A 12,721-nucleotide genomic window follows, 5' to 3' on the forward strand; every position below is an offset into this window, starting at 1 on the left:
GGCAGTATTGGTCAACTCCATAATTTAATATGCTCCATATTTGGGTTGGCGTATGATTTTAAATAACCAAAAAATGTCATTTCTTGAACATCTTGAAAAACAAAGATGCAATTTAACCCAGAACACCGACAGTCTTAAGAATGCAAATGCCAATTGACCATAATGAACATGAAGGTGCGTGTGTTTTGTGTTTGTGCAGTATTTCCACATGCACGGGTATTAAGAGCAGATGATGAGGAGGTGTGTTGCCGCAGTGATTTAGGGTCCCTGCTAGGCCAGATGATAAAATGGTCCTGTGGAGCCTGTAAGGGAGGAAAAGACTTACTGAAAAAATGCACACAGCAATAAACACTCATTAGGCTCCATTCTGTGTAAGTGTGTCTACACAGGAAGACGGTGTCTGAAGTTTCTTTTCTGTGTCCAACTGTTTTTACGTCAAAGTTGTGAAGGAAGAATCAGCGTCCCTTCACTCCCCTTCACCTCCCCCACTCCCCCCTCTGCCCTGTGGTGGGGTAGTTATTGAGATCACGGTGTGTCTGAGTGGCAGTGATAACCGGTACCCAGGTGCCACTGGCACATGGTGTTTAATTAATTAATGAGACCGCAGGGTTGGTTTTCTAATTCCACATAGCCGGCACCAGGGTGCGGGGGAAGATAGCCGTGAAATGTTTAGGTGTGTGTTTTCAGGCAAGGAGAGGAGAGATGTATGTAGGAGCGTGCACGTGTATATGGGTGTATATCTATTTTGTTGGCAGTTTGGGAGCTGCTTTCCTTGTTAGCGGATTATTAAATATGTATGGAATATTTTTACTCTGACTTTTAATCACGCTGTGTGATTGGAAGTTAATCATAGGCTAAATGAAGCTGATGATGAGAGAAACACAGTTAGTGTTAATACATCAATCTGAACTCTTCCTCCTGCAACACTAACCAGGTCAGCGACTCATTGCCCTGAAAACGAGAATGAACTAGAAATATAAACATGATGCAATTACTGGATTGTTTCCAGCAATGTGTGGAACCAAAATATTTTTTCTTACAATTTAATAATTCATTTAATAATTGTAGGTTAAGGTGAAGCTTTATTTTTCATAGGTTTTCTGTTATCCATAAAGATGCATTGGTGTAATGTAACGCAGCCTTCCTTCCTTCTTGCTCTGAGTATTTTGCAGTCGTTGAGTTTTTATTGTTGGAGGAAAGTTGGTCATGAATGATAGACAGCCTGCATTTGTATTCACAGCTCATCTTTAAGAGCTGTTTTACATGGTACATGTTAGCAAATTATGTATTTCATACTTTACTGCTTTCATAAACTATTCAAATATATTAGCTTACATGTCATAAATGTTAATACTGCACAACCCCTTTATTCGCACAGCGGCAAACAGTCTGAGGAGCTGATATCACAAATGATAGGAATGATTTAGTAAAGCTCCATAAAACTCTTCTCTCTGTGGTGGATCACAATAAAACTTCTGTAATCTCTGCTGGTGAATCATTATAGATAGGCTCTATAAAAACAGCTTTACGGCCCAGGAAAGAGAAGCATTATGACCTGTTCTGTTGTGTATGTTGTGGTTTAAAAGAGCTCACAGCTTCAAGACAAACGAGTCCATAGATTTAAGACATTAAACATTGTCTAATTCACTGTGGGTTTATCAATAAAAGTGTTTGCAGTCTTCTTTCAGATGTAAACTGATGATGTAGTCTGATAGGAAACAACACAGGATACCATGATTAATAAGCAAAAGTAGAATATAAAACGTAATAGTAGAATTAAATAGCTGTCAAAGTTTCCACCGAGCAATTGTGGGCTTCCGTGTTTACTGTTAAAGCTTCACCTAAACGGAGACGGTTAAAACACAGTTCTGGTGTGTGATTTTTATTTCATGCTGTCAAATTATTGCCCTGGTGTTACTTTTCTAATTTCTATCTCAGTTTCCTGTGACGGTACATCACACAGTTAATAGTGTGCAGTTTGAACCTTTAACACACTCATCATGACTGTTTGTACATTCACAGCGTCTTGTAGCATTATAAATACACACCACAAGCCTCCCTGCTGCTTATTAAAGAACTTAATCTATGCAGTCACACATTTAAGCTAAAACCTCTTGCATACCTACAAAACTACTCACTGACTTCAGTGTAAACATCTTTATTGTTTCACATTTATAGTCGTCAATTAGTTTTAGAACATTTTAGCTACTAAAAACAACTTTAAAGGGTAAATGGACACTTAAGGGGTAAATAATTAACTCGACAAAAAAAAGGGGTCATGGGAGTGGTTATGTAACAATTTTCTCAATGCTTTCTGCGTCGGTTCTAAGTATCCATGTTTGCAGCCCCTTATGACATTTGTCATAAGGTCATTGTCACATTTTGTTTTCAATACAAACATTCCCCCTTAATTTCTGTTGCACTGATGCAATCCAGTAAAATGGAAAAACATTGACATGAGAATATGTTGTTTTCCTACTTAGCTAGCAGCGTTTACTGACATGGCTACTACATGTAGTGTTGCCTGCTGCAGCAGCATTCATGTAAACTAAAACTAACATGTCTTTACAATGCAGATACCGCAGGTCCTTTTAGTCCCTCTCTTCTATCCCAAGAATTTGTATGAAAACATAAAAAACTTTCTACTTCGATTTGTCTTTAGTGTTTATGTCCCAGTTAAGTGTACATCTTACAAAGATCCTGGCTCCCAGTTTGCTCTTCCTGGAGCAGCAGGGTGATGCAGGAGGAGTGGGAGGAGGAGGAGGGGCAGGGATAAAAGCGGAAGAGGCAACAGGAGGACAGACCTTCTATTGAACCTGGCTTGCTTCCAGCACTCATTCACTCAGTAATCAGCTGTGAGTCAGTCAGTCATACTGGCTTTAAACAAACACATTAACATTTGAGCGCACATTAGACGAGCACATACAGACACATGCTGTCATCACATTGAACACACTCACGCACAGTTTAGCAGCCCTGGGTGTATTAATGCTGCTCTCATATGTGCTGCATTTTTGTGTTTTTCTGTTTGTTTCTGGCTTGATGGCGACTGCAGGAAGGGGTCTTTAATAGTGACTGGATGGCTGCTGCAGGGATGGGATGCACAGCAGTGCATTTTTGGTGATATACATACACAGAGAGGCTTACTGGTACACCCTGACCAAAGGGGGCCATCACCCACCTACGGCCCAGAAGGAGCTCTCCGCCTGTTGGTGTGACGCCTCAGTACTGCACAGGAGAAGCTGAGCAGACCCCCACGCAGCTGTGGAGGATAACCTCCGGTGATTACACACGCAGGGGTGAATGTCAATCACTCCGTCTGCCTGAATGTGTGTATGTGTCTGTGTGTGTGTGAGACAATGCCCCTCGATTGTTGATGCAAGTATGCTTTATGTACAACTATGCATTCCTAATGTGTGTGTGTGTGTGTGTCTGTGCCCAGTGCCCAGTGATGGCCCGTTAGATTGAGCTGTCAGTCGGCAGGCAGCAGATGAAGATTAATGGGGCGAGCAAACAATAAGAGGCTGGCAATGATCATAAATATGCTAATGGCCATTATCAATACACACTCACCAACATGCATAAGAGGGTGTGTGTTTGTGTGTGTGTGTGTCTATACAGTATTCATGTAGCAGAGATTTGGGATTGGAGGTGATTCAGGTTACGGAGATAAAATCATTTCCCTCCCTGTGGGATACACACTAACAAGCCACACACACACACACATTTTCAGACTGGCAGTGTGTTGCCTGACTGATGGACGGGAGAGCTGAGCCTCCCATGTGTTATGTTTGGGTTTGTGGGCTACAAAAAGGGGGGGGGGGGCTCATTGAGTGGATGACATGATTGGTGTCACATTAAAATGTGTTTATTTAGTGTTGGTGCGCGTGTGAGAAGGGCAGCTGATAGTGATGGTGTCTGTGCCAAGCCTCTGATTAAGACTACAGGTTCAGCTAATGGCACAATGAGAGGCTGATTAAGAGCGGAAGAGATTGTGAAAAAAGAAAGCGGAGGGAGATAAAAGGGATAGATAGACAGATCTATTCACTAAACTGATGATAGGGCTCTTTGTTGTCTCATCCCATTCTGTGGTCCTCTGGGGTCCCTGCAGCATGCACTCATTTTTTAAATGAAAACCTCTTTCTTTATCTCTTTTCTCGCCTCACCCCTCCTTCCTCTTTGTCTCCCACACCACCCATCTGGGTCACACAGCACAAAGGAGCAGTACAGCAGCCCTGAACTAAAACCTGGTCATCCACTTCATCACCAGAATGCACACTTCTTAACCTCCTTCTATTCACTTATCACCCCTGGTTGTCTCCTCTCCTGCACACTTCTCTCTGCTGTGGCCGGGTCTGCAAAGTCCGCTGGGAAATGTCGGGGGCTCACGGGGCTCTCCGACCTTCCTTGTCCTTTAAAGGCACACACACACACATACACACTATTCTGATGGAGAGTGCAATTTGTGTGCGGTAGGGTGGCGATGGATGGAGTGTGTAAAGTAGACATAGGGAAGTGGTTATGATTGGAGCTAATGAGCTCACAGGGGACGCTGGGATAGAGAAGGCTGGCCAATAGCAGGCCTGGTTCATATGCACCTCCCGGGGGGGTGTCCTCCTTAGCTTAGACCCTGGTGGCCCCATAGGAATTTGCTTGTGTATGGGAGTGTGTGTGTGTGTGTGTGTGTGTGTGTGTGTGTGTGTGTGTGTGGGTAACTGCTTTTTGAAAACCAACCAGTCCCTGTGGTCATAATACACTTATTCTGCTGAGCTGGTTATTATTGTACTCCATGGACAGGGGTAGTTAAGCATTTAGATGTCGAATCACATCGGTCATTAAGTCAAGGTCACTGCTATTTGGTACGACACAGAGGGGCCCACTGCCTTTTCTTATTAGGCCTAATATACTACTGTTGGAAGCAGAGCAGAGCAAACTCATGAACTCAGTGACGATTGCTAACACTGCATCAGTGCTGAGTGTGGGTGTGTGCGAACAGGTGTGTGTGACAGTGTGTCATTCTGTGTGTGTCTCATTACCATGCATGGTGTGTCAGTGTTGTCCAGGAGGCTGAGCCTGCACGCATTGCTCCAGGGGAGAGTTATAGATTACTGGCTGGAGCAGGAAGGGGTCATGGGAGCCCGTGGAGCCTAGACCCAAGAACTGTAGGCTGGGCACGGCTCTCAGCTCATCAGCCTGTCTCTTGAGGCTGCGGAGCTTAACCTGGAGCAAGGCTCTGATTAACCAGACTAATGACAGTACAGCCCCCAGCTCCCACTGCCCAACACCATAATCACTGCTTAAGGCCCTTACCAGTCGGCATGTCTATATGGAGAGAGAGCAGTGTTACAGCTTAATGGATAAGTCTACTGACAACAAGCATTTTAAGTCAGCCGTCAATACCAGCCTTCAGACTCAGCTCTATAGGGGAGGGGGATCACAACATACAGTATGAGAGGCTGGAACCAGCTCAAATACATTTAAAACTTAAATACCTTTTACAGCTGTACCTGAGCATGTGGATGTGTGAATATGAATGCGTACCGCTGTGTGTGTGTGTACATGTGTATTTGTCACCACAGTTGGAAGTGTTTAATGAGTGCTGATTGATGCCTCATCTGTGCTGCCTAATCTCTAAAGCAAACATTTCATCAGCACAATGGAACCGTTCATCCTTTGGTACACACCGAGACCCCAACCGACAAACAGCACAAACCAAGCAATGTATGCAAATAATCCAAAGACAGGCGTGCTTTTGTTCATACTTCGCTGTTGCAGAGAATTGCCCTGCAATTGCAGTAAACATACACTAATCGGTGCCTCTGTAGTGTCTTTGTGGGTGTGAAGGTGTGAGGGGTGGGTTCGAGGTGCATTTGCTCTGCAGACAGATGATCGTGCCAATAGTGCTTACTGTCCGCTGTGAGTAAAGTGATTTCTGACAACTCCTAAATGAAGCCCTGGGGGTGGGGAGGCCTGCAGCTAGAACCTGCTTTATGACTGTTTGTGTGTGAGAGACAGAGGTAATAGCTTTGTGTTATAAGCAGGGTGCAGTCGATAAGTGATCTAGCTACTGTCTGATAGATACAATGAGCGAAGGATTTTAAAAGCCTAAATAAGACAACACCTACAGTTGTCTTCTGCATTTAATACACATACAGCCAAGAAAGAGCTCAGCTGACGTAAAGCTTACAGTCATTTCAGAGAAACACCGTGACCAAAGCTCTGCAGACCAGACATACCGTATATTAGTTGCTCCCTTAACAAAGCAGTTGCAGCTTTTGAGAAAGAACAGCCAGTCCATATTTTAAACAGCATTGATTAATGTATATATATTTTTCTCTCTCTTGAAGTTCCCTTTTACACTGGACATAGACTCACCATAGCCCTACACTGACGTCTGGGTTTTGGTTTAAGGGGACAGTAGACATGTATCCCCAAGTTGAATGACTGCGCAGCAGTCATTGATATTTCTCTGCTTGCTGCACTGGTCAGGTCTTCAGCCCACAGTGTCGGCTGGTGCTGGTGACCGGAGGACAGGATGTGGTGGCAGTGTGCGAGAAAGGAAAAGAGCAGCAAGGCATCCAATGATAAAGGCTGAAACAGGCCCTAACTGTTTAGTTACAGTCTGTATGGAAGGCAATCAGTACTCTATGATCAGTGCTGCTTCTTTTTCCTTTAATCATGTTGGACTGAAGGCAGACGAGATGCAGACGAGATACATCGACTCATTATCTCACCTTGTGGTACAACATGGCGTTATGTGACGGTACTGGTTGGTGCTGGCTGGTAAGCTCTGCACTTCTACAACACATAAGAAATCATTTGTTGACATTTTTGTGACACATTCCTGACAGTCAGATAAATATGGTTTTGGTCCCTGCATAGAATGTGTGTTTTAAGGTAACAGGTAGAAGAGAAGAAGCACATGTGAATATGCAGGACTCTCAGCTGGCCAGTTTTCAGTCTACAGGGACTCCTATTGACTGACAGCTCTGACTAAGCCATCCACATTGCTGCTGATCTCCCATAACATCCTTACCATGTGTGTCCTCACACACAATTTTGTGCACCTGGCCTGCATTTTTCTATTTGTGTTTATGAGTGTGTGTGTGTGTGTGTGTTTAGCAGTGCCTTTACAAGCCCTGGTTGATGGCTAAGCAGAAGACAGATCCAGGCATGCACTCATAGCAGCTGTGTTTCTGAATGGATCCAGCAGCCATTGTTCTGCTGTCACTAACTCGTCTCTCAGACCCAGGAGACACGCCGCTGACATTTACCATGCCCCCCTCCACACACACACACATACACACTTCCTCTCTCCTGTCTCATTCTCTTGCTTCTCTCTCTCCTACTGCTTCCGTCAAGCTCCTTGCTCGTTCTCTCTTTCTGTCACTCCATCTCTCTCTCTGGCATGATGTGTGTGGATATGTGTATGTGTGTGAGAGAGACCGAGTGAGTGTTTGTGTTAATGAGTGGCCCTTTAAGGCTATTAAGCTAAGATTGGTACGCCCATAGTCCCTCATTACCCAGCAAGCATTGCCCCCTACACGGAATGGTAATTGGGAAGGGGAGATTGAGAGAGAGAGAGGTAAAGAGAAGTAGAGGTGGAAATAATAAGAGGATAAACAAGGGATAATTGGGTGGATCGAGACCAAGAGAAGCAATTGATCAAGCTGATTTGTGTCTGCAACGAAAGACAGCATGAAGAGCAGAAAGGTCAAAGGTCACACACTCTTGGACGTATGCACACATGATGTGTTACATGCATGAATGATTGGCTTCAGATCTAGACCTGACGAAAGCAATAAAAGGTTTTATGACCTGACAGTATCTAAAACTTTTTTAAACTTGTTTTGCATTGTTGAAACAACATTTACACTACCAGGCTGCGTGCTTGTGTGTAATTATGGATGTCATTCACACTTTGATCTTTTTGACTGACAGTGTTGTGTGTTGACACTTGGGAGACTGTCACACGGTGTATCACCGGCATCACCCACTGGATACAAACATGAACAACAAAGTTTCTCTGCTGATAAAAAAAAAATCTGTTACTTGCTGCTTTTTACCAAATACTTACAAATACCTAAAGACAAAATCAAAGTTGTTTACTAAAACCTGCTGTCCTAACTGACTCTAATTTAAATTGTAAGGAACAGTGTGTGATACTTTAATAATGTATAATTCTCTGTGTTTAAGACTTAACAAAATCACTCACAAAGACTAAATGAATACTTTAACACAGAATTGTTAAAGTAGAATATCCACTGTCATCCCTGTGTATGAGTGAGATGTGTTTGTAATTCTTTAATGTTTTAAAACAACAATTTATGTAGTCTAGCTCATGGTTACAGATGCTTATGCAGATACATGATATATCAGGATATATAAGACAAAGCGTTAGTGTTTTTAGTATCAAAAGGTCCATAACAGCCTACGTTAAAACAGAAACAAACCAACAGGAGAAATTGGTTCAAACCGTGGATTTATGTCGCCATCAAGTGGCAGGAGTGTGAACAATCACAGTGAGGCGCGCTGAGGTTGGAGTTCAACCCAAAGATAAAGTTGATATAAAATTAAATGTTCTCCTTTAAAACGAAAACACCCATTTGGTCTGTTTATATATGTATTTGTTACATATATTGTACATATGTGTACAATGATGTCTGTAAACAACGGATCTAATGAGGACATTTACAGGCCATCTGCATTGTAGTGTCATTGTGACAAATTCAAAACAGCCTACTGGTAAATATGTGGCCTAATGTACTTATAGTCTGTAAAAAGCCTTCATTAATTATTACATTCCATTTATCCCTGTATGAAGTAAACAGACTTTTGGTGTTTTCTGTGTGTGATCTTGGGGCCACTAAAATCCTATTTGCGACATATAAACATGTAAAGATTGGCCAAATGTTACAGCCTGGTAAACATCATTGGCTTCAAACTGCTGTGGAAACGATTAATTTCAAATCGATCGATCCTGATGGCAGCACGTAGCGGCTGTTCATTGGATGTTTCAGTGATTGACTGGAGACGCAGGGAGAGGGCGGCTGGGCGAAACCATTCATGCGACCAGTGCTCTGAAAATGTATGTCTACAAGGAATAATGAGCGCCACTAGGCCAGGCTTCTAGATTGTGGTCTTAAACAGGATTATGGTCGTGTGTCTGATTTAGAGAGTGATATTACAGATCTGTGTAATTTGAGTCAGATTAGCTCGTTAATCACAGCGGCGCGGTGCCCCCTCACAGTCCTCCGAATACACAGGCAAGCAGGATGCGGAGATGGATCTGTGACGCTGCTGCGATGGACACCTGCGAAGGCACTGTGATGGGGGTCCACGTCCATTCTGGGTCGGTCTAGTCGTTGTTTAAATCGCTGCTTGCTTCGTTATTAGCCATGGTTTTCCCGCGGAGGCTCGTACAGCTGATGGTGCTGCTTATCCAGAGTGGATGGTGGGGGGTCGCTCCGAGCCCCACCGATGAAGGAGCTCTCCGAACCGGCCACGGAGAGCACGGAGAGCCGGGCCACCAGGAGCCTCACAAGGACTCCTACAGCACATTCGCCTCTGAGTTTCTAGAGTCCAGATATCTGTCAGATGACGGTAAGGATCGGGGTGCATTCTCTTAAGGTTTCACTGCTAGTTTGGTTTGTTTACTTGGCGTTTAAATGAGGATAACCAGACGAGCTAACCGTGGGGCCTAGCGAAGGGCAAAGGGACTAAAACAGGGACAGAGACTGAACATGTGCTGTTTGTTTGATGTTGCGTTCAACCTGTCTCCTCTGCATGGGGCCTTTCAGCACCCAGGCCAGCTCCCCAGTGGTAGCTGCCCACCCCCCACCCCTCTCTCTCTCACACACACACTCTCTGTTTGCCCCCCCCCCCCTCTGTGAACAGACATTGGTTGTTTTGTGTGAGACCCACAGATTTGCATTTGATTTTGCATTTTGCAGGTTATCCGTTTCCCACTGCTCCACCAGTGGATCCCTTCGCCAAGATCAAAGTCAGTGACTGTGGAGTAACCAAAGGATGCATAAGGTCAGAGAGCAAAACATCTGCAGTACACTGTCACCTCGGTGTTTCTGAAATCCACATCCAGTGCAGCTGTATTCCCTGAGGGTGCTTTCTTTCTTAGAAGCAGTAGTCTGACCTCAGAGAGCTGGAGCTCTGGATGAAAATAATAGTGTTGCCTCTCAAATGAATGATTGCGAATACTTAAATGTATTTTTATTATTTCCAGATATGGGAAGCCAGGGTGTGATGCAGAGACATGTGATTACTTTCTGAGTTACCGCCGCATCGGGACAGATGTGGAGTATGAGATGAGTGCAGACACAGACGGCTGGGTGGCTGTGGGGTTCTCCTCAGACAAAAAAATGGTGAGCAGCTACCCCATCTCGCTAACCACTGAGACTGACACTGTTGTATGTTATGTTGCATGTTATTTAACATCATAAAATCACACGGAGGAGTTATGATTCAGCTTTAGATACACACTGTGATACATTTAACAGTATAGAATGTATGCATCAGACAGAACATTGACTGGATATCCATTCTTTCAAGAATGTTGGAGACTATTTTAAAATTTACTTAGCTGCAAACTATTTCCTAGTCATTTTGTAGTAACACTTGTGCTTTGGTCACTGTCACAGGGCTTTTGTTGTTGTTGTAGAAGAGATGTTAGCAGGATTCAATATAAGAAGGTGATGGCATAGTGATGTTCTCCTCAATATTCTGCTGTGAAAACCTTGAGGGCTGGAATAGAAGTCTCTGGGGCCTTAAGCACTTGTGTAATATGCACTGATGGAGGTGTGCAGTGATTCATGGAGGCACAACACACACCACACTCACACTCCCTCTGAAGCTCAGAGATGTTAAGCAGGAGAATAATATTATTATTATTATTAATTAGAGAATATTAGGCAGGTGGCTAATGTTGTGGCTGAAGCCTTATCATATTAGGACACATCACTGGGGCTTACTTGCAAGAACAATTATAGCATTTGTCCCAGTTTTTCTATTTAGTTTGGATCAACTATAGCAGACTGTCCTATTTTGTGTCTCTTCCTGTTGCCTTAGGGTGGAGATGATGTCATGGGCTGCGTGCATGACGATAACGGCCGCGTGCGGATTCATCACTTCTACAACGTCGGCCAGTGGGCCAAGGAGATCAAGAGGAATCCCGCCAGAGATGAAGAGGGCATCTTTGAAAACAACCGTGTGACCTGCCGGTTCAAGCGACCATTATACGTCCCCAGAGAGGAAACGCTCGTGGACTTACACCTGTCATGGTATTACCTTTTTGCATGGGGGCCTGCCATCCAAGGTAAGTGGTCGAGCTTTAGCATCCTGTTAGCCGTGTGAAATTTAATGACATCTTACAGCATCTTACTCTTGTCTAACAGGATCCATCACGAGGCATGACATCGACAGTCCTCCAGTCAGCGACCACATGATCAGTATCTATAAGTACGAGGACATCTTCATGCCCTCCACAGCTTATCAGACCTTCAACTCTCCATTGTGCTTACTGCTCATAGTAGCTCTCACATTCTACCTACTGATGGGAACACCATAATGCACACATAGAGCACATATAGTGCAGAGGCAAAGACAGGAGAAGATTAAGCAGCAATAAAAGAGAGTTGCCAATTTTTTTATTTGATGCTACATTCAAGTGTGCACTTTGCACATAATTGTATTAGATAGATTAACCATGATAGAGTATTTATTCATCATACAGAGCATCTTGACAAATATTTAAAACGTAGAGGTTTCATGTATTGGAGTGCAAAACAACTGACAAAAGAGTAGTGCTAGTTTAAAATAAGCCAGTTATTTTCAGTATTTATGATAACTTCCAATTATATAAAACATTTAGACTCACATATGACAATAAACAAACCTCACAAGTCATGAAAACCTGCATGCTCCAGAAGATCTGGGAATGATTTCAGAAACCTGCTGTTCACTGATTTTTTTTTTTTTGGGAACTTGGCTAAAACACAAAGGTTTTCTGAGGATGAAAGAAAATAGAATAGAAAAAGAAATGGCTCACTAGCACACCTCCTGTCCCCTCACCCGGCTATGTTTATGTGGATATGAGCCTTTGCACAAACAAAAGAAAAAGACTGTTCTGCCAGTATGTATTTACCATGCACAGATTTTCATCATTTTTTTTATAATGTTCTTGTTTTGTCTCATGTCACTCTTCCATGAAATATTCCTCTTCCACAATCACATCAACTGTTTGTTTATCAGCACTCCAACTGTGTTTTACAGACAGAAAAAACTGAGTTAGTATTGCCTACACAAGCAATAACACACTGAACAGGATCAAACTGTGACAAATACATTTTGCTGGGACATGGACAAGCCTTTACCCAGGGTTGTTATTGTAGCCTCTATTTATCTGTATTAAAAATGGCTGAATATGTTGAAATGTCTCTCACTGAAACTATTTGAAATGGCAGCATTTTTTATCAATGAACTTTGAACTAGAAAAATATTAATCTTGCTACCAAGAATGTTTATTCTCCCATTTCCTGTAATTTAATATTTAACTAGAAAAAGTCTCTCTGTATCAGTAGTCTGCATCTTAAGTTATACATTCACAATCTAATACATATGCCACCATCACAATTATTTCAAGGGCTGCTTTGTTTGCATGTATGCACAGGACAAAAAGTACATTTATAAAAGGCTTTTTTTAAGAACA

General features: G+C 43.0%; 1 protein-coding gene across 1 annotated transcript; it reads left to right on the forward strand.

Annotated features, from left to right (window-relative positions):
• The first annotated feature begins 9,080 nt into the window (after window positions 1-9,080).
• Window positions 9,081-12,400, forward strand: frrs1l (ferric-chelate reductase 1-like). The gene is made up of 5 exons (XM_028425362.1): window positions 9,081-9,603; window positions 9,954-10,038; window positions 10,241-10,379; window positions 11,083-11,329; window positions 11,409-12,400. The coding sequence occupies exons 1-5, from the start codon at window positions 9,399-9,401 to the stop codon at window positions 11,579-11,581; spliced, it is 849 nt and encodes a 282-aa protein (XP_028281163.1). The 5' UTR covers window positions 9,081-9,398; the 3' UTR covers window positions 11,582-12,400.
• Window positions 12,401-12,721: the final 321 nt, after the last annotated feature.

Source organism: Parambassis ranga, chromosome 16, assembly GCF_900634625.1.
Source record: "Parambassis ranga chromosome 16, fParRan2.1, whole genome shotgun sequence".
NCBI lineage: Eukaryota > Metazoa > Chordata > Actinopteri > Ambassidae > Parambassis > Parambassis ranga.

What these genes read in the sequence shown, in the direction of transcription:
- frrs1l (XM_028425362.1), top strand. Translation starts at nt 9,399, where the DNA reads ATGGTTTTCCCGCGGAGGCTCGTACAGCTGATGGTGCTGCTTATCCAG. An exon ending in TCTCCTCAGACAAAAAAATG is followed by an intron (nt 10,380 to 11,082) that starts GTGAGCAGCTAC and finishes CTGTTGCCTTAG; the next exon opens with GGTGGAGATGATGTCATGGG. An exon ending in ATGGGGGCCTGCCATCCAAG is followed by an intron (nt 11,330 to 11,408) that starts GTAAGTGGTCGA and finishes CTTGTCTAACAG; the next exon opens with GATCCATCACGAGGCATGAC.